The 22,845-nt window shown below is 39.3% G+C and overlaps 1 protein-coding gene across 8 annotated transcripts in view; it reads left to right on the top strand.

Annotated features, from left to right (window-relative positions):
* The first annotated feature begins 223 nt into the window (after positions 1-223).
* The window catches only part of HECTD4 (HECT domain E3 ubiquitin protein ligase 4), a 183,147-nt gene continuing 160,525 nt past the window's right edge, over positions 224-22,845 (top strand). For all 8 annotated transcript variants that reach the window (XR_009055223.1, XM_057747155.1, XM_057747153.1 and 5 more), the window contains exon 1: positions 224-568. Coding sequence is in view for 7 of the 8 variants with exons in the window: in XM_057747155.1 (XP_057603138.1) it covers positions 389-568 (180 nt within the window). In the remaining variant the exon portion in view is untranslated. The remainder of the gene's footprint in view (positions 569-22,845) is intronic.

The following is a 22,845-nucleotide window of genomic DNA, read 5'->3' as shown; positions in this document are numbered from 1 at the left end:
CCTGGTTGCCCTCCAGGCCGCGGGGAGGTGGGCGGGGCCAGACGGGTAGGCGGGGCCGGTATTGTCCGCTCCGCGGGGCATGCCGGGAGCCCCGCCCCCAACATGGCGTCTCACTGACAGTTGGCTGCCGAGCTGTAGAGGCGGATCCTGCTTCTCAGGGCGGCGGCGGCAGCGGCGGCGGCGGCGGGGCCGGGGGGTCTCCGGGGCCAGGGGTGGGAGGATGGCGGCTCGGACCTCCTAGGGCGGAGCTGCACGGGCGAGGCGGCGAGCGGGGGCGCTGCAGGCGGGCGCGGCGGCCGCTGCCATGGACTGGTGATCGCGGCGGCTCCTGCTCGCGTCTCCCCGGGCCGGGCGGCCGCTCCTCAGCGCCGGCCCCTCAGCCGGGGCCATGGGCTCGTCGGCGGCCGCGGCGGCGGCGGCGGCGGCGGCGGCGGCGGACTCGGCGCAGTGGCTCTCGGTGAAGGAGGAGACCATCTTCCTGCACGACGGGCTGATCCGGGTCACCGACCTGGCCGAGCTGCCCAGCGAGATCCTCGGGGCCCCGGAGGCCGCCGACACCGACCTGGAGGTGAGCGAGGCTGCCCCCGGCCTCCGCCGTCAGATGAGCGCACCCGTCCCGCATCCCGAGGGTCGGGCCCCCGCATCTCCGCTTCACCCCCGACCCCCGGGCGCCCGAAGGCTGCCCCAGCAGGTGTGGGTGGGCGCCGGGCAGGCAGGTGCGGGCCGCGCAGCGAGTCTGCAGACCCACCGCCTCCCTCCCTCCCTCCCTCCCTCCCTCCTTCCTTCCTTCCCTCCTTCCCTCCTTCCCTCCTCGGGGCCTCAAGCCCGCCGGGGATTTCATTTGCGGTTTCATGTTGAACGTTCCGACTCCCAGCATTTTATTAGACCATCACCCGGCACGGCCTTTACGCCCGCGGAGGAGTCGCCGCCGCCTCCCGGGCCCTGTCTCCCCTCCCCCACGGACCCCTTGGACGCACTTGCAAGGCACACCCAGGCTGCTTAGCTTTGGGGACATTTTAATTTTAACGCTCTACACCCCCGCTCCCCCTCCGACCCCGTCATTCCCCAGTGCTGTGCGTGTGTGTGTGTGTGTGTGTGTGTGTGCGTGCGTGCGTGCGCGCGCGCGCGTGTGTTTTGTTGTTTTTCTCCGGAGAAGGTAGTGGCAGCTGCCGGTCCGTGATGGTCAATCCAGCAACTCCTCTGTGTCGTGCCTAGGATTGACAGGGGGCCTTTTGTCAGGGAAGCGGGCGGTGTGGACTGCAAGGGGGGTGCTACATCGGCCCTCGGTTGCGCTTTCCGCAAGGGTCACGGGCGTTTTAGGCCGCAAGGCCTTTTCACGAGCTCGGGGGTCGCGGAGAAGCCCAGGCTTAGGAGCCGTGGCAGGTGCAAGAGCAAATCTCAGCAATTGTGCCTCTGAGTTTGGGAGCAGGAGGAAACCAAATATGCTGGGTGGATGGGAACTTTCAACCGACTTCTCTTGGTTTCGTGTTTGCCCAGGGGTGGGAGCATTGGCAGGATCGGTTCATCAAGGCGCTGCTCCCCCTCCACTTTGTGGGGTGACATTTTGATGTGTAGGTAGCATGGGGTGTCAAGAAATTCTTATTGTCGCAAGGAGGATTCTCTGGGGTAGGGCGCAGAGAGGATGGCCTGTCTTCTGGCTATAAACGGAATGCGGGGAATCTTTTGTGTTTTGCGGTTTTGTAGGCACTTTGGCTTTCAGCAGAGCGAACATTTATAGAAATGGATTAAAACCCATTACTGTGTGTTTCTGGAAATGGCAGTGATGGGATCCCTTTGGCGGAGACATTTGGACGTGTCTGAGATGCGAATACCTTCCTCTGTATTTTTGTGTCTGGATTTGAGGTTGTTGCAGCATTCCCGTTGTGAACTCTTAGTGACTTATTTTACAGTCTGGCCACCAAAAAAAAGGCATGTACAAATTGGTAGGGAATTCCTAACATGGAATCATAGTTTTATTATGTTTCATTTGGGCCTCTTCTATAAAAAGCAAGGTGTGTCTGCGTGTCTTATCTGCTTGAAAACTCAAGGGGCATTATACTGTAATGGTGGAATCTTTTGATTTAATTGGCTCTCTTGTATGTGAAATGAGATAAGCGGATGCCCTTTGTTCCTTAGAGACTAAGTTCACAGATCCAGAATTTTTATATGTATGTAATTTATTTATTTTTAGGATTAAAAAATGTCAGAGTAGTTAAAAATACCTGAGCTGTTAAGTTGTTTTTCCTAAGATGTTTACTGCATAAATATACTGAGTATTTGTCAGGTATTTCCACAGAAGAATGATTTTAAAAGAAAGAACCTCTCTGGCCTGGAAGAGTTTTTAAAAACTCAACATTTTTTTTGTGATCTAACCTCTCAGAAACCAATATATGTATGGATGATAAACATTTCTGACTGTAGTCAGAACTTTTTTCACTTCTTTCCATATGTTATACAAGCAACATAGTATCAGGAGAAATAGCTTTGTTTTTGTGACTTAGATTTGTGTTTTGTGTGGGTATATTCACATTTAATTATTTAATAATAATAATAATAATATTGATTAAGTGCATCCTATGTGTCAGGCATTGTCTTAGTAAATTCTCAAAGGGGGATGGATCCATGGTTAAAAAAAAAAAATCCTGGTAGTTAAATATTGTTGCTTGTTGCAACAATTGTAAATATTGTATCCATGTACAATGAGGCAAGTAAAGTGCAGAGCAGGTATGCAACTTGCTCAAGATCACACATAGTTGGAGAAGAGAGCCTGGTTATTAACCCAGGTCTGTTTAGTCTCAAACATATCTGCTCCTAATCATAATATTCCACTATCTTCATGCATGTATGATACTCATATTTGTAGTTATTTTAAACTTAATAACTGGCTAAAGATAGCATACTACACAGGTATCTTTATTTCCTTTCTAGTGACTTATTCTTTTTAACTTTGAGGAAGATTAGAGGTTCATCAACTTTTTAAAAACTTTTGAAATGCTACCCCTATAAAGTACACTCTTCCATACCTCTCCTTTCAGTGGACATATGGGTGAAAATGACCAATTTTTACAGGGTTTTATAGTTATATAGAATCTTTCAGTTAATAATTTTAAGAAAGATGAGACTCAAACTGAGCTGACTAATTCATGATTGGCAACCTTAACGCGTAAGACTGTGCTAGCTGCAGTAGTGTCTCAGAATTTTAGAGCAAGGAGGAACCTTAGAGATACTTATTTCCCTCATTTTAGAGAAAAGTTATCTGAGATCAGGAGAGGTTTTGGCTTGGTAGCATAGCTAGTTATGGCAGGGCAAATGCCTTTGAATTCCACTGTTATTTTCACTCTGTAAGTGCTGCTCAAAGTTAAATGTCAATCTGAAAAAAGAACTCATCCTAAGAAATAGATCAGCATCAACTTAGCATTTTAATTTAAGCAATAGCAGAGCATTTGAGTTAAAATTTTTTTCCCCAGTGAATTCTAAACAGAAGGTTTTTGTTTGGTTGGTTTTCAATCAGTAGTGTCTAATCAACAAATTCATTCAACAAGTGTTTGTGGAATTCAGAGGTGAGCTGAGCCCACTGTTGTGAGTGTTGGGGACATAGCAGGGGATAAAATAAAATTCTTGTTCTTAAAAAAACTTCTGGTGGGGGATACAGATGATAACAAATTGTCAAATATAGGACATGTATATAATATGTCAGATGATAAGTGCTATGGAAAAAAGTATAGCCGGGTAAGAGGGATGGAGAATAACGGGGGTGGGGTGGATGGGAAGCGCTCTATTTTACATACGGTGGGCAGGAAAGGAAAGCCCAGAATGGCATTTGCGACCTGAGAGAAGTGAGAGTGTACCATATGGCTACTGGGGGAAGTGCATTCCAGACAGAGGACAGCAAGAGCCAAGTCCCTGAGAGGGAAGCATCCTTAGCATCCTTAGTGTGGAGCTCTGAGCCCTGTAAGCAAAGGGGGAAAGGAGAGTGAGTGATAGCAGATGGAAGCAGGGGCTGCAGATCAAGTAGGGCCTTGTAGATAAGACCTTTGAATCTACTTGAGTGAATTAAAGATGCAGAGTGAAGCTCTTTCTTGGCCTTTGAAATAGCTATCTGTATTTAATTTTATGTTGTTGGCAAAAAGTGAAAGCATGCAGGAAATTATTTTTTAAATGTTGAAAAAATATGAGAAATAAAAAAGCAATTGTTCAAAAATGACAACTCAAATATTATTGAATTTTGTATTACGTTTCATAGACCATTAGTCTTTTTAAAATAAAGGAAATTTACAAGAAAAAAAGCATTCGCTTCTTTGTGGAAGTTCCAAAGATTTCGGCATCCTACCTCATTTTCCTTTACAAATTCCGGGGGGGCATAGGCGTCATACATATGGACGTTGATAGAGAAGCTAATTGACTGGCTTAAGGTGGCCAAGATATTTTTTACTCCGTAGTTTACATTAATTTTGAACCCAAGCATTTTGGTTAGTTTCTCATTTTTCATTGTGTTTATTTATAAGGACCCCTTCCCCCCCACCCCCACCATTCAAAGACTTCAACGTGTATGTTCATGACAGCTTTATTTGTGATTGCCAAAAACTGCAAATAATCAAAATGTCCATCAACAAGTGAATGGATAAGCAGGTGCGGTACCTCCATATACTGGAATACTACTCAGCAATAGAAATGAATGAGCTGTTGATACTGACAACATGGATTTATGCTGAGTGGAAGAACCCAGTCATACAAGAGTGCACACTGTACGATTCCATTTATATGATGGTCTAGGAAGTGTAAGCTAATCTGTGGTTACGGAAAGCAGAACAGTGGCTGCCTGGGGATAGAGGCAGGCAGGAATGGTTGGGGGAAGGGATTACAAAGGTGCATGAGGAAACTTTTGGGGTGATGGTAATGTTCCCTGTTTTGAGTGTGGTGATGGTTTCATGTTGTATGTATACATATGTCAGAACTCCTCAAATTGTACACTTTAAATATGTGTAGTTTACTGTATGCCAGTTATACCTCAATAAAACAAACAAAACCTACAGAAGCCCAGAATGCTTTACAGATACTATTTAAGAAGTGAAGGGCGAGGGGGGGGGAGTCAAGGAAGGGAGGGAATATGGGGATATGTGTATAAAAACAGATGATTGAACCTGGTGTACCCCCAAAAAAATAAAAAAATAAATAAATAAAAAATTAAAAATTAAAAAAAAAAAAAAAAAGAAGTGAAGGGGGCTTCCTAGGTGGCGCAGTGGTTAAGAATCTGCCTGCCAATGCAGAGGTCACGGGTTCGATCCCAGCTCTAGGAAGATCCCACATGCCACGGAGCAACTAAGCCCGTGTGCCAAAAAAAAAAGAAGTGAAAAAGGCTCAACAAGTCTTTCGGGGTTTTTTTTTGTTTTTGTTTTTTTTTAATGTAAGGGAAGGAACCTTTGGGTTTGGAGGTGATCAGCTTAAATAGTCAAGGCTTTGAATACTTACATTACACTCAAGTGAAATCTTTGAGGTGATATTTAAATTCATAAATGTTGATCTGTTCTTATAGGAGGATACTACCACTTGTTTATCTTTTGGTCAGAATTCTTTGGAAAGTGTTTATGTACTTTTAGAGAATTCCAAATTCTAGATTTGGAAGAGTTAATGAATAAATGAATAAACTACCTTTGTTCACCAACAGAATTAATTATCAGGTAATTAACGAGCACTGGAATAAGAGTCACTGAATCTTGGTACAGTGTTCCTGTGACTTCAGCAAATGGCTCCAAAGTTCCCAGGTGAAAGAATATAAAAAATATTGTATATATGTGTGTAACCGAGTCACTTTTACAGCAGAAATTAGCACAACATTGCCAATCAATAATTCAATTTTTTAAAAAACGGAAAAAAAAAGTTATCAGGCGTGGCTGGCTGGCTGGCTATAAGGTTAGGACAAAGTATCAGAAGACTGTGAGACGCAGTATTGTCTAGAGGTTAAAATAAGGTTTAAAGAGTCAGACTGGGATTGAAATTCCAGCTCTGCCCCTTACTAGCTGCGTGACCTTGGGCAAGTTCAGTTACCTTTAATAATTCCTGGTTTCTTCCACCGCAGCTTCTCTGTCATCGTCACCACCTCTACCACCATGAGGACAACAGTGTCAGCATATTGTGTGCCAGACTCTGTGCTAAGCACTTCCCACCCATTATGTCATTTAATCCCCACTGAAACTTTATGAGATTGCTACTATTGTTATCTTTATTTTACAAATAAGGAAGCCATGGCACAGAAATGAAGTAACTTGACGAAGGTCATACAGTCACTAGTAAAGCTGAGGCTGAAATAGATCTGTCTGATTCCAGCCCAGAATGGAGGCTTGAAAACCATCGCTAGGCTGCCTAGGCATCTGTAAGAGGGAGATAATAATAGGGTTAGTGTAAGGATTAGTTAAGGATGGATGTGATTATGCACTTACAGTGTATGAACTCTCTTTGGAAGGTGTCATGTTGCTGAAAAGTTATTTTATATATATTTTGTTAGCTGCCCACTGTATATGACAGCAAACCTATCCCGTCAACATTTTTATTTTTTCTGGAAGTGAATAGTGGGGATAGTGCATTTTCTGGTGGATGTGTGGTCCCTCTGGAATTTTCTTCCTTCCCAATTTGTTTGGAATCTGGCTGGCAGATGAGATAATAGTCTTCATTTCAGTTTTCCTCCCATTGTATGCCTAGGGTCTTGATAAATCAGTTTTGATTATTATCTGTCTTCTTGGCTTCCACATTGGCTGTCACAAAATACCGCCCGTTGTCCAGGGCTACTGGGTGGACTTTTCTTTCCTGAGTCATATAAGGCACCTGTGGTGATAATTAGGAATGGACTGTCAATTCCTGAAAATGCCCCATGCTTTCTCCTCCACCCCCCCCCCCCCGCCCGCCTCCACCTTTCTGGCTTGTTTTACAGCCATGGTGGTGGGGGGAACACAAGGAGTGTAGTCTGCTTTGCAAGATGTTTAGTCAGTAGTTGTAGGCAAATGTAGATAACAGCAGGTGATCAATTGTGGGACAAAAGCATAATTAAAAGGAGACAAGACTGCAGAAATTATATAACTATTACTTTGATCCTGCATTTTTAGCACTTTTATGTATTCATTAAATTTTAAAAAATCAATACATGAATACATTCTTATAAAAAAAATGCAGGTGAAACTGAAGTTCCTTTTGACTACCATCACTAATCCTCCCCATTGTGGTTAAATCAATGATAAATTTTTTTGGCGTATCCTTCAAGACCATTGTTGAATGTGTGTGTGTGTGTGTGTGTACATAACACTTTTTATTATTTTTTCTTTTTTGCCTAAAAGATTTGATGCTAGACATATCTTTCTATAACTTGCATCTTTAAAAAAACTCAATATGTTTTGATTTTTCTATGTCTCCACATATAGATCTACTGCATTTTTTTAAGTGCTGCACAAGACTCCAGAAATACCATAGTTTATTTAGCCATTCCCCTATTGATGGGTGTGTTAGTTTCCTGTTGCTACGCGAACACATTATTACAAACTTAGTGGCTTAAAACAACACAAACGTATTCTCTTACGTTGCTGGAGTTCGGAAGTCCTAAGTGAGTCACATTGGGTTAAAGTCAGGTGTTAGCAGATCAGGTTCCTTCTGGAGGCTCTAGGGGAGAATGCGTTCCCTTGCCTTTTTCAGAGCTTCTAGTGGCCACCTGTATTCCTTGGCTTGTGGCTCCTTCCTCAAACCTTCAGAGTATATCACCCTAGTCTCTGATCTGTCATCATAACATTTTCTCCTCTGACTGATTCTTCCTGCATCCATTTTACAAGGACCCTTATGATTACATTTAGAGCCCACCTGGATAATCCAGGGTAATCTCCTCATCTCAGGATCCTTAATTTAATCACATCTGCAAAGTCCCTCTTGCCATCCAAGGTCACATTCACAGGTTCCAGGGATTAGGATGTGGATATCTTTGAGGAGGTGGGATCATTATTCAGCTTACCACAATGGACATTTTGTTGTTTGAAATTCAGTCTTTTACTGTTAAAAACGGTCCTTCAGTGCACATCCTTGCGTGCCTGTTTGTGCACGTGGGAGTATTTCTCTAGAGCAGTTCTGGAGAAGTAGAATTGCTGAGTCATAGGTGACCATTTTAAATTTGAATAGATACTGCCAAATTGCTCTCCAGAGTGGCTGTACCAATTCATACTCCCAAGTAACCATGCTTGATAGGACCTCTTTTCCTCATACCCTCATAGAGACCATTTTAGAATTTATGGATTTGCTTAAATTTATCATTTGCTTAAGCCAATGGCTTTCACTCCAAAAGATGAATCCACTAGATGTAATTGGGTACCTGGACATGCATGCCGAATCATGGTCAGCTGAAAGAAGCCGGAGTTTTCTGTTAGTGCTGCCTTAGCTGTTATCACTTCACTTCAGAGGACTTCTCCTGTGGCTTGATTGCCTTCACCTCCTGGCATGTACTCATGTTAGTCAGTAATCCAGTTGATAGAGACTATGTCCATATATAGGCAGGAGAGAGCAACAACTTTGTATTCTGATGGTCTGGGGATGCTACCAGAGGCCAGCAGAGCCAGGAAGCTGCCCACCCTGGGAAAAGGATGCACTGGTCCCTGAAGTGTGTTCAGAGTGCATAGCGGTTGTTAGGCAGACTAGTGGGACTCAGATTGTCTTAAATTTTTCTCTCTTGTATTCCAGTATAAGGAGTAATTCTATGTTTTTTGTACCTATGTGGGAAATAATTGATAGTAAGTTCATTATATTTTTATGCTATCAAAACTTTTTTAAAATAAATTTATTTATTTATTTATTGGCTGCATTGGGGTCTTCATTGCTGCACACACGGGCTTTCTCTAGTTGCAGAGAGCAGGGGCTACTCTTCATCTCAGTATGCCTGCTTCTCATTGCAGTGGCTTCTTTTGTTGTGGAGCACGGGCTCTAGGCACTCGGGCTTCAATAGTTGTGGCACACAGGCTCAATAGTTGTGGCTCAAGGGCTCTAGAGCACAGGCTCAGTAGTTGTGGCACACGGGCTTAGTTGCTCCACAGCATGTGGGATCTTTCCGGCTCAAGGATCGAACCTGTGTCCCCTGCATTGCCAGGCGGATTCTTAACCACTGCGCCACCAGGGAAGCCCTCAAAACTTTTTTGATTATAAAGAAGTAGCACATGGACGTTGTAGAAAATGGAGAAAACACTAAAGGTGAGAGAGAGAAAAGAAATATCCTTTGATTGCACTACCCAGAAATAGCCATATTAAGTAATTTTTTTTTACTGTTTCCTTCTTAAATTCACATTTATATATTTTTTTATAAGTAAATCCAAAGATTTTTCGTGTTTGGAGTGTCATTTTCTTTGTCTTTTTTTTTTTTGGCGTGTTATTTTCTTGATAAACTTTGGTAAATTTGAAATTTGTGGTACTTATTAAAGTGTGTTTCAATCAACTATACTTCAACAAAAAAGTTTTTAAAAAATTTAAAAGCAACAACAACAACAAAAAGTGTGTTTCTGCAACCTGTTAATATTGGCAGTTTATAATTGAAAGGGATTTTTATAGTGCTGTATGATTCCCTTCCCAATAATGTTGAATATTTGTGCAGAGCTTTGAGTTTATGAAGTGCTATTAAGCACAAGTGTAGAATAATTAATTAATGTTCCATGATGGGACGCTTTGAAGTGGACACACTTGAATCCCTGGTGTTTCTACTGAAACCTGCACTCCGCTGAATTACTAGGTCAGAGCACAGTGTGTAGCAATTTTAGATTAACAATAAAGAGATACATAATTTACAAACTATTTTATGCAGATTGTAGGTTTAGCAACACTAATTACAAATACATGGTTCAAATAGTGGTTTTATACCAACAAAATATCAGCATTCAGCTTGTATTTGTAATGGATCTTTTCTGTGTTTACTGTATTTTCTTTGAGCTCTGTAGTTTGCATTACTGATTTCAAATGAACAAAGTCTAATATAAAAGATATAGCTATTTACAGGACAGAGTAGAAAATCTGGACCTCTTATTTCTATTGACATATTTGCTTTCCTTACTCTTGAAATAGAATCATTGAGAATGTTAAAGGAGAGTCTGTGTCAGCATATTTTCATCAAAACAGTGGCCCATGGTAGAATAATTACCTTCTTTATTTCTTGATACTGATTCCTTCCTGATCATCCAGTTGTGGTGTGGCTGAAAGACACCTACTGGTTTATTTAATCTGGAAAGGGGCAAAATAGGTGGTGGAAAGGTAAAGATACATTTGGGGAACTTTGGAGGAAGAATTTTTTAGATAAGCTTATAATAAAAGTTTGCTTTCCCTCAGGGGTTCTGAGCCTGAATAGAATTCGGGGGCGGGGGGGGGGGGGGGAGGGTGTCTGTGAACTTGGATGGGAAAAATAATATCTTTATTTACTCATACCGCTAGCTAGAACTCAGCATTTCCTTCTATTATGAGTGTAGTCAACAACCCTAGTAGTAGTGGCAGAACCTGGGACCTTGTAACCAGTAGGAATCATAGATATTTTCATATATTAAAGTTGTTGAACATATCTTGAAATATTGTTTATGCTCACTTCATGACCACTTAGAAATTATGGGAAGCATTAGATCTTGTTATTCAGTGTACTAATAATGAAGCTCCTATACTGATATCACAAATTTGTTTCTTTTTGTAAGTATTTTGGTAACTATATTTTAGTGTACTGTAATTGGTTTCTTATAATCCTGTGTATTTTGTTTTATGCATTTAAAAATATTACCTGAGAAGGGTTGGTAGGTGTCACCAAACCTGTGAAGGTTAGAGGCTCCTGAGGTAGACTCTTTTTCTGCCAGAATCTCTCCCTTTTCGATCAAAGTTTGCTGAAGACCAGCATAGTTTGCAGTTGTTTGAAACAAAAGTAACCACATTTTGGGAAATCCTTAATGTTTTCTGTGGTAGAAAATGTTAATTCTCCTACAGTTTTTTCCATTACTTACTAACTGTAAGCTATTAGCTAATAATAACCTTCTTGGGTGATCTGATTTTTGCCCATTTGCCAAGCATGGTATCATTAACAAGGAAGCTATTTTTTTGAAAAAAGAAAATTAAATACTTGCTAAAAAATGATAATTCTTTTGAAATAGAACAATTTTTTGTTCATTAAATATTTTTCTCGCCTTTGGGCAGAATGTTGGTCAACTGAAACTATGGGAATAAAAATTCATCAGTATACTTTGTATTGGTATCTTATACTGCTAATAATGAACCGTTTTAAACATGTGGCCTCATCAATCAATGTGATATACCGTATTAACAAACTGAAGGATAAAAACCACATGATCATCTCAATAGATGCGGAAAAAGCTTTTGACAAAATTCAACACCCATTTATAATAAAAACTCTCCAGAAGGTGGGCATAGAGGGAACCTACCTCAACATAATAAAGGCCATATATGACAAACCCACAGCAAACATCATTCTCAATGGTGAAAAACTGCAAGCATTCCCTCTAAGATCAGAAACATGTGGCCTCAAGCAGTAACAGTTGGTATCCCAAGAGAACATTATTTTTCAAGTTTGAAATTCATTTTGCTTTCATCTTCTCTGTAGAATACAGTTATGTGATTTTGGTTTCTTTTATTGTTCAAATTGTTATTTTACGCTTGTGTTGTCAAAGTTTAGCAGTTTTACTTAACTAGCCTCTGGAACGGTGCTGTCCAGTGGGTAACACTACCCACATTTGGCTTTTGAGCACTCGAAATGTAGCTTGTCAGAAGTGAAGTGTGCTGAAAGTGTAAAAGACACATCAAATTTTGAAGACTTTATACAAAAAATTTGTAAAATATCTCCCTAATAATATCTAAATGGACTAAATGTAGAAATGATAATATTTTGATATCATGAGTTAAATAAAATATATTATTTAAATTAAAATATACTAAAATTAATTTCAACTATTCTTACCTATTTATTTTTATTTATTTATTTACATCATTATTGGAGTATAATTGCTTTACAAAGTTGTGTTTGTTTCTGCTGTACAACAAAGTGACTCAGCTGTATGTATACATATATCCCCTCCCTCTTGAGCCTCCCTATCTTTTTACCTTTTTAAATGTGGCTATTGAAAAATATTAAATTCCATATGTGTTATACCTATTTTTATTGGACAGAGCTTCTGTATAGAGGTCAGCAAACTGTGGCCCTCATGGCCATATCCAGCTGTCTGTTTTTGTAAATAAAGTTTAATTGGAACATAACCAGTCCATTCGTTTACATATTATCTGTCTTCACGATACAGTGAAGAATTGAGTATTTGTGACAGAGACCTTATGACCAGCAAGCCTTCCAGGGGCTTCCATATATACTATTTTCATTTCATTCTTTCAGTGGCTCCATGAGGCAGGAGATATTTACTATTTTAGAAAAAAAGGCCTAAAGAAGTGAAATGATTTGTCCAAGGTCATACAATTAGTGCTAGGACTCTATTTCATTTCTTGAGTATTTTTGCACTATACCTCTGCTTTAGGTAGCACTTGATCTTAACAACCTGTTATCTCTGGGACAGTAGTTAATGGAAGCTATTTTAAATAAGAACTACATGGCCCAGCCTACACATGGCTGCCAGAGTAATCTTCCTAAAGCATAGTTATGTTACCTCCTTGTTCTAATCCTTGGTGGCTTCCCATTTCGTGCAAAATAAAATAATTCAATGTAGCTATGATTTGGCTCCATGTATCTTTCTAGTCTTATATCATTAATCCTTGCACCCCCTCCCCCCATATTTTACAAACTCACCACATTTACTCCTACAGTCTTGGCTTCTGGGGTTCCATTGCCCTGGGATACCCCACCTCCACATTTGGAACCCTACTCTTTATCTTTCAAGTGGCAAATCAAATGCCACTCCTCCATGAAGTTTTCGTAATGCCCACAGTTAGAAGGCATCTCTTCTATTTCTCCATAGCACTGCCTTATATATATTAAAGTTATTTATTTGCATCTTGATCACCCTTACTATATTATAAGCTCTTTGAGAACAGCCATTTCATATTATACATCAAGTACCTACTAATATAGTAGGAGCTCCAACATTGGATATTGATTGAACTGAATGTTAAAAGGGGCACTTAAGATGTATGAGTGTGATTTAATGAACATGAGTTGAGAACATAGATGAGGAAAAATTTGTTCACAGAGAATAGGATAAGAATAGGTAGTTATTTTTGGTGAACTAAAGTAAATAGTTCAGGTGAGACTTGAGGAATTTTAATTGCAGTTATGCTTTGCATTTTATTTTATTTTATTTATTTTATTGGTTGTGTTGGGTCTTTTTTGCTGTGCGCGGGCTTTCTTTAGTTGTGAGTGGGGGCTGCTCTTCGTCGTGGTGCGCAGGCTCCTCATTGCCGTGGCTTCTCTTGTTGCAGAGCACAGGCTCTAGGTGCGTGGGCTTCAGTAGTTGCAGCACATGGGCTCAGTAGTTGTGGCTCATGAGCTCTAAAGCGCAGGCTCAACAGTTGTGGCACACCGGCTTAGTTGCTCCGTGGCATGTGGGATCTTCCTGGAGCAGGGCTCGAACCCACGTCCTCTGCATTGGCAGGCAGATTCTTAACCACTGCGCCACCTAGGAAGCCCTGCTTTGCATTTTAGATAAGAAGATAGACCACATCCCAGTAGTTGTAATAAATGTTGTTAATGTGGAATGTGGAGAAGGTGGGGTTAAGACCTTTGATTTTGTGTAGAGCGTAATAGACTTTGCATAGAGAATAATGAATTCTGGAGAGAGTTCTGAAAACAGCTAGATCAGAGGGTGTTAATTGAAAATACCTTGCTTTATTCTTCATTATAAAACAATGAATTTGAATGAATTTTTGTTTAACTTAGTTGTTCTATGCTTATGTAGTGAACTTGAGCACTATTGTGTTTATTTTGAACATTTCCATGTAGAGATTTTTGGTTCAGGCTTTTCAGTCAGCTGTGTCCATTTACTAGCTTTTATTGAGTGGCAGTGCCTCGAGGACTGAACTGTCACAAAAGTTATAGGACTTAGCATAATCTAGTTACTGATTAGCATAATAAGGCTACTAGTCATAATTTATTTAAAACATCACAAAATGCTTAAAATTTTAAAAATGAAAATGTTAGAATTTTAGAAAATTTGTAAGATGTAAAAAAAGTATAAAGAAGAAAATAGTAATACCACCTAGAGATGAGTTTTGTTTATATTTTCATGTATTTCCCTTCAGACTTTTTTCTATGCATATATGCTTACAGAGTTATTTTAAGAAATCAGGATCATTATATTAATATATACATTTTGTATCTTGCATTTGTCACTTAATGTTATTTGGGGCAGGGGGGGCATTTCTCCAAAACTTCCAGTATTGTTGAGAATATAATTTTTACTACATGCATAGATATTAAAATCTGCATGGTATTTCATTATATGGAAGTTCAGTGATTTATTTACCCATTCCTCTACTGTTGGATATTTAGCCAATTCTGTGGAAAAGTTTTTAAAATTAGGGAAATAGTTTTTATTTTATTTATTTAATTTTTTAAAATTAATTTATTTTTGGCTATGTTGGGTCTTTGTTGCTGCATACGGGTTTTCTCTAGTTGTGGTGAGCAGGGGCTACTCTTCATTGCGGTACACGGGCTTCTCATTGCGGTGGCTTCTCATATTGCGGAGCATGGGCCCTGCGAGTGTGGGCTCAGTAGTTGTGGCACACGGGTTAGTTGCTCCGCGGCATATGGGATCTTCCCAGACCAGGGCTCAAACCGGTGATTCCTACATTGGCAGGCAGATTTGTAACCACTGGGCCACCAGGGAAGTCCTGGGAAATAGTTTTTATAAACAGTGAGATTTTAAGTATGCTGCAACACACATATATGACCATCTAGGTTTTTTTTTTAACATAAGTCAGAATGAGAGGCTTCAGAACTATGTTGTAACTGTGTAAATTGATAGGGTTGTTTCATTGTTTAATTGTACCATTTTATATGCATAATCAAGTTCATATTTCTGATCTTGTAATACATAAATTACACGTGAAGTCTGTGGCTTCATGAGGTTGCTTTATTTAATTAAAAATTTTAGGAAAGCAACACATGGTTCAAAATTCTTAAGGTTCAAAAGGGAGTTCAGGGGAAAGTCTCCTGCAGGAGCCAGAGGTGCCCCCACCCCCCCCCCCACCCAGAGATGTTTAATGCACATACAAGCCGATACATAGCCGATTCCTTTGGACTTCAGCTCCCACTATGCCCACCCTCCTTCCCTTCACTCCACTGCAGCCACCTTGGCCTCTTGGTGTTCATCATAGGTCAGGCTGGGGGTCCCAAGGTGTCCCTTCTTCAGAGCCTTTGCTCTTCCCTCTGGATGAAATTAGCTTCCATGAGGCAATATCCGCAAAGGTGACAGAAGTGGTACTTTTGAGAATATTAGAGTATGAAAAACTTAGAAACTTAACATATTAGAAAACAAGAATAGCCATATCACCACGGGCAGCTTTAGCTCTGCTAGCAGACCAGTGGGAAAACTTTGAAACAACTAAAACAATGAATCTTTTCAAATAGATACGAACAGTTACATGTGTAGCACATAACAGATAGAAACCATACTTTGAGTACCATGCATGGCAAAGGAGACAGAGGACTTTTTAGTTCAAAGGTTCTCTGGTTGCAAGACTGTGTGGTAATTTCACATAATTGGGACATACAGCATTACCCAGAATTAGAAGTTCTCCCCAAATTCTGATCTACGGGTTAATCTTTCTCTAAGTAGTTCTATATGGTGCTAAAATGTCACCCATCCTGCTACTGGAGTTAAATATGTAAGTCAACTTACATGATAAGCAACTATATATTTATCTTGCACAAGACTGGTTTTTAAATGTGTATAAAGTACTGTATTGAATGGCTCTTTCTTTGCCTGTTGTTTTTAGAATGCATGTTAATATGTGGGGCCACACAGAATATGGGATTTAAAGAAAGATGGTATACTGAGTCAGTGACAGATCTGGGACTTCTAAATGCAGGAGTCTTCAGAGGATGTGTTGCCACAGAGAGCGAGCCTAGTGGTTAAGTCTGTAGGCTTTGGCATTGACACACACATCTAGCCAGCTTTTTGCCACCTGTCAAAACTTCCATTTCTGTGGGAAGCAGCTGCATCACATAGGGAGATCAACTCGAAGTTAGAGGGGTGGGATAGGGAGGGGAGGAGGGAGGCTCAAGAGAGAGGGGATGTGGGGATATATGTGTAAATGCAGCTGATTCAGTTTGTTGTACAGCAGAAACTGCACAACATTGTAAAACAATTATACTCCCATAAAGATCTGAGGGAAAAAAATAAAGCTGATGATCCATCCAAAAAAAAAAAAAAAAAAAACCACTTCCATTTCTTGGTTACATTTAAAAATGTTTTTCCTCATGACTTAGATTTAATTATGTCCAATTTTTAGAGACTGATTTGTAGGAGAGTTGCACCCCCACCCTGAATGCTCCCAGATAAAAGCTCTTGTAGTTGGTGTTTATCCCTCTTACTCAGCTACATCTCCTCACTGTCAGTATCTGCCTCCCAGTTTAATTCTTATTCCTTTTCTCCAAGCTTATTCTTCCCTCTTTTTATTGCCTTTCCTTTTTTAGTCACTCCATTGGTGTGACAGAAGTGGCTGTCATTAGGCAATGAGGGTTTTATTTGCTGGTCATGTCACATCTTCAGCATTCAGAATCATAGAGTTTGTGGGGCTGAAAAGGATCCCGAGGTCATTTAATACAGCTTTTTTTCCGGAAGACTCTGAGTTCTTTTAGCCTATTGTGGTCATTACTAAGAGTTTGGAGACTTTTGAAAATCACTTTGGAAAATTAAATAGGTTGCATATAGAGCAGTGCTACTCTAAGCGTGGGCCACATACCATGAACTGTTACCCATAACAAGAAGGTAAGTACAAGAATTGAGAATAAGCATTTTAAAACTTCATAACAGATTGCTAGACTAGTTTTATATCTGCCGAACATAATAAAACTTGGGACTGTGTGTGCCTTTTTTCACTTTCTTGGAGGTGCTGATTGATTTTATTGTATTGTATTGCAAAACCAGTCCTTCCCCCACGGATAGTTTGAGAAGCACCGATAAAGAGTATCTTAACACAATGTTTGGCACATAGTAGGCTCTCAAAACCCAATAGCTTCCTTATTTCTTAAAAGTTTGCATTTATTTTGGATGAGGTTCTAGAGATCTGAGTAGTGGATAAATGAAACATCATAGAAATGGGGGGATTAAAATTGACACTGCTTGTTTTCAAACACAAGCAGCTCCGTTTTGTACATAGTAGAACTGTAATACATATTTGCACTGATTCTTGGAGATACTTTATAACATTGAATGTGCTACTAAACCGTCAGCTCAGCAGGGTTGAAGGAACTTCAACTTCTTGGTAGCTAGCCATATCCATAAATATTTGAATACATCATGGCAGTATGTATGTATTATCTCCTTGGATAAGAGAAGGAAAAGATCTAGTGAGAAGCACTGGGGCTTTTGTCAGTTTTCTCATGTCATTCAGCTTTTGGAAAGTACATGTTTGTAATATTATTTGGCATTCCTATTTTGAAGCAATTTCATGCCGCATACAAGAGCCCTTATGTTTTTTAGTAATCCTTGGCTATTTTTTGAAATTAGTCTTGTCCTGATTTTAGAATTGAATTAAATTGTAGTTGAGCTTACATATGACACAGTAAATATAGATTATTAAAGGCTCTTAGCTTACTGTGGTTTACAGGTTTGCAGGATATTTTTAATATTACTCAAGATCATGAAATTGCCACTCCCTATTTAAGGATAAAGAAAGGTCAGTGACTGAGCCAGGTGACTCTCCTCAAATGTCACCCCTTTAAAAATTCGGTTTATAATCAAGAATCCTTAGAAACAAATCACTTTGATTTATGAGATTTCATTTTGGCAAATTGAAAAAATTATTTGAATGTTAAGAAACTTGAAAGGATTGCTTTTTGCTTGGCAATAGCATTCACCTCCGTGTGATGCCATATACATAATGTAATAGGATAAATCTTTATCCATATAATGAAATGGAATGACACATTAAAAAAATCCTATTTGGAACATCCTTAATTTTATACTTATTTAAATGTAGAACAAATATTTGATCTGTAGGGCAGATCAAATATTTTTCTTTTGAGACTCGTTTTTATTTGGACAGGGCTCACTTTTTTTTTGGTTATTTCTTGTCTTTTTAAAAAATTAATTTTTTATTTTTTTAAATTGAAGTGTAGTTGGTGTATAATATTTTACACAGGTGTACAATATAGTGATTCACAATTTTTAAAGGTTATAGGCTATTTGTAGTTATAAAATATTGGCTATATTCCCCATATTATACAGTATATCCTTGGAGCTTATTTTATACATAATAGTTTGTACCTATTAATCCCCTACCCCTCTTTTGCCCCTTCCCCCTCCCCACTGAGAGCCACAGTTTGTTCTCTATATTTGTGAGTCTGCTTGTTTTGCTGTATTCATTAGTTCGTTGTATTTTTTATTTTATTTTATTTTTAATTAATTAATTTATTGGCTGCATTGGGTCTTTGTTGCTGCACATGGACTTTCTCTAGTTGTGGTAAGCGGGGGCTACTCTTCATTTCGGTGCATAGGCTTCTCATTGTGGTGGCTTCTCTTGTTGCGGAGCACAGGCTCTAGGCCCATGGGCTTCAGTAGTTGTGGCACGCAGGCTCAACAATTGTGGCTCACAGGCTGTAGAGTACAGGCTCAGTAGTTGTGGCACACGGGCTTAGTTGCTCCACGGCACGTGGGATCTTCCCAGACCAGGGCTCAAACCCGCATCCCCTGTATTGGCAGGTGGATTCCCAACCACTGAGCCACTAGGGAAGTCCCCATTGTATTTTTTAGATTCTATATATAAGTGATATCATACGGTATTTGTCTTTCTCTGTCTTACTTATTTCACTTAGCATAATACCCTCCAAATCCATCCATGTTGCTGCAAATGGCAAAATTTCATTGTTTTTTTAAATCAAATTCTTAATATCCACGGTGTTCGAGACTGAACTAGGATTTCAAATAACCAGCATACACCATGTTTGAGAGTAGTTTTGAAGTGATGACTTAAAACAATTTGAGATTTGAAGTGTCACTCCCTGGTTTTAGTAGGAGCATTTGAATAACACATCCAGATTTTCCTCTCTTTCTGTCTCTTTTAGGAGTCAGGCTGAAGAACTTCAGAAAAAAGAAGCACTATTATTAATCCTGTCAAGCACATATTACATTTTGGGAAATCTGGCTGATGAGATTAAAATTACCATTCACATTTTAAAAGTTATAGTTCTGTAATGTCATTAGCAAGCAGGTAGATCTTAGGGGGACAGGAAATGAACGTTCTTTTAGCCTAACTTTTCAAAGTCAAAGTTTAGAATTTATTATGGGATTTTGCTTTGATGCATGAAAGAATCTGGTTGTAGTTTCTTAAAATAACTCAATTTATCTCTGTTCGGCAGTCATGTTGAAACTCAAGGAAGAGCCACATTTTGGAAAATATGAAAGACAAATAAGAAACTAGAACTCTTTTAGTGGTATAATATGTTCTTCTATGAGAGAGCTGATAAACACTAGTCTGTAAGTGGGTTAATAATTTCAGAGCCTTTTCTTCCAGGTAGCATGTTTAGTGTTTAGGGAAATAGTACAGGTTTGATGAAATTTCCATTGGCCTGGAAAGGTCCCTAGTAAGAATCCCTCACCTATTCTTAAATTGCCCCCTCCCCCTTTTTTTTTCTTTTTGACTGTGCAGGGTAGTATGCGGGATCTTAGTTCCCCAACCAGGGATCAAACCCATGCCCCCTGCATTGGGAGCGTGGATTCTTAATCACTGGACCTCCAGGCAAGGACCTTAAGTTGCCCCTTGACTGTAACAAAATCTTGTGCTGGTCCTGGAAGCTGCAGAGCTGTCAAGATAATATTGCCAGAGAGAATTCCTTGGTGGTCCAGTGGCCAGAACTCCACGCTGTCATTTTGTCACTGCTGAAGGCACGGGTTCAATCCCTGTTCGGGGAACTAAATATCCACAAGCTGTGCAGCATGGCTGAAAAAAAAATTGCTAGAGAGGTCAGCATTGTTTTAACCTGGTTTTGGTGGCTGCTAGTTAGGGGGCTCTCCAGTCTGGTTCTTAGTTCTTATGAAATCCTTCTGCTTGTTTCTGTAGTGTTGTCATTCTCTTTTGGTCTGGGCTAAGGCAGGGACTTCATCCTTGTCACAGATGTTTGTTAACATGAAAACAATGATGCTTCCAGCCTTTTGGCAACTTTGTTGGAATTCTGATGTTTTCTTCATTGTAGACAAGGTTTCATCATAGACAAAACTCACCAGTTTCTGCTGTTCAGGTTTTGAGGATCAATTAGAGTTTAAAACTCAGATTGATACTTCAAAAACTTTTTTCCCTTTGCTTCCTGTATTTTAAAGTGCCTACATAAAGCAGAGAAAATTTTAGTTTTATGACTAAGTGTTACTCCATGGCCATATCTCTGTGGGGCTATGTGTATTTAGTATAGGTGACCTGAATGAGGTTCAGTCCTGTACTGGGTTGGGTCATGTCCTTCCCTGCTGTTATCCCTCTTCATCCCTACCTCCTTTTTTATCCCTTAGAAATGTTTTTAATAGCCATGAAGGAGGCTAGGTGATGCTTATGTTTTAATGACTTTTTAAGCCAACTTCTCCAACTTGCTTTTATACCTGAGTGATTATGGCTAGTTTCTGCCTGTCTAGGATTTGAAATGTTAGTAAAATAGATATGAAATCTTTTTCTGAGAAATCTCCAGCTTCCTATCCTGATAAAGTTATGTTGATGGTCACTTCCTTCTCAGTTTCTGAAATAAATCCACATGTAATCCACGTTATCTAAAAATGAACCTTCAAACTGAGCATTAATATTAGCTACTTTTTTATTTTTTTATTTTTAATTTTTTTTAGCTACTTTTTTAGATATATCAAAGATGCAGTTCTAGTTAGAAAGTGCTTTATGTGCTTTTCTTTTTTTAAGAAATTTTATTGAGATATAACTGACATACAATAAACTGCATATATTTAAAGTGTAGAATTTGATATTTTTTTTTTCTTATTAATAATGTGTATATGACAATCCTAATCTCCCAATTCATCCCACCCCAACCCCCTCCACTTTCTCCACTTGGTGCCCAAATGTTTGTTCTCTACATCTGTGTCTCTATTTCTGCCTTGCAAACCAGTTGATTTGTACCATTTTTCTATATTCCGCATATATGCGTTAATATACTATATTTGTTTTTCTCTTTCTGACTTACGTGCTTTTCGTATTATAGGCCAGTTTTTTTTTTAAACCTCCAGAAAGAAAATGGAAGTTTTAATTTTCTGAGAAGGCAAGGAAAAATCCAGTCTTTTGATAAAACCAATTTGATATCATAAACTAGAGAAATAGAGGTTTCTTCCTTCAAAAGAGCTCTGCTTCTGAAGGAGTCACTGTAAGACTGAACAAAGCTTTTAGACCATAATAAGGAAAAACAGAAGTCTTATATAAAGAAACATCAAGTTTCATGAAGAAGTAAAAGCACAGGAAAAGATTGTTTGGAGCAAAAAAAAGAAAATAAGAGGCCTCAAAGCTTGGGCAGAAGGGACAGTGTAGCTCCCTGGCTTCCCGCTGTCATTGACTACTTCAGATTCTTATTTATGAAATTGTGCTCTTTGATATTAAGGAAAGACTTTGGCTAATAGGTTATGGTTCTCTAGCAAGGGACTGTCAAAGGCTTTTAGGTCTTGATTTCAAGATGTTAAATGTTCTGAAAGAGTGCGTTTTTCTCCCCTTTCTTAGATCATAACCAATCCTGTTCAAATTTCGCAACACAGTCCAAAAGCTCTGGATCTTTGAATGTATTTCTTATAATTAAAGTGAATCTAAATGAATTTTGTTTTGAGAATTTTATAAACCTACCTTGAGGTGATGGGGAAGAGATGGGGATTTTTGTTTCAAATCATAGTTTGGCAGCTTAGAGATGTCAGATGATCCTTACCGTTTCCTCTTATCCTTTCATCAGAGTTTCTTATTGTTATCCTATCTTATTTATTTGAATGGATGCAAGTAAATAGTAGAAAGAAATCAAGAGGTGAAAGACCAGCTTGAATATAGCCTTATCATAAGGTGTAGTTTCTGTGCATATAGAAACTATATATTTCTGTACCATCAAAAAAACAAAAATAGCATCCTTATCAACTTCACAAAGTCAAATCTACCCTCAAAAGCTTATTTATAAGCTTTTTCTTTTCTATGTAATCTAATATTCAGTGACAGTAATTCATTCATCTAACACAGTACATTTTTTCGTTAGATGTTTCTGTTCCAGCCCTCCTGTTGTTAGGCTTTTCCATAGGCTTGCTGGCCTCCTATTCCTAGGCTAGCAAGGGTTGTACCTAGTGATCTTATTTTGGGTTATTCTTTTTCTTTTTTCCATGTTTTTACTTTTAAGGGACCTCAAGTGGCCAAAACTAAACAGAAGTCTTATGTTTATTGATGATTTTCTTATTTCTAAGTCATATTGAAACTGTGACATATTTTAAGTTTCTTGATATATTTTCAGAGCTAGGCAGTCTGTAAAATAAAAAACAGAACCCTTCTTAATGGGAAATTTCTCAGTTTCCCTGTAACCACATGTATATTTTTGAATGAGAGCCCCTCAGCCTACTTACTATCCACAGTGTGGTATATTTGCTGAGTATTTGTTAAATTGAACTAAAGCACCAATATATGAGAGAGAATGGGCATATTAGACAGGAATCTTATTTTGTCACATTTCTGAGAGCT

This window comes from Hippopotamus amphibius, chromosome 8, assembly GCF_030028045.1.
Source record: "Hippopotamus amphibius kiboko isolate mHipAmp2 chromosome 8, mHipAmp2.hap2, whole genome shotgun sequence".
Lineage (NCBI taxonomy): Eukaryota > Metazoa > Chordata > Mammalia > Artiodactyla > Hippopotamidae > Hippopotamus > Hippopotamus amphibius.
This window is presented reverse-complemented; position numbering and strand designations above follow the sequence as displayed.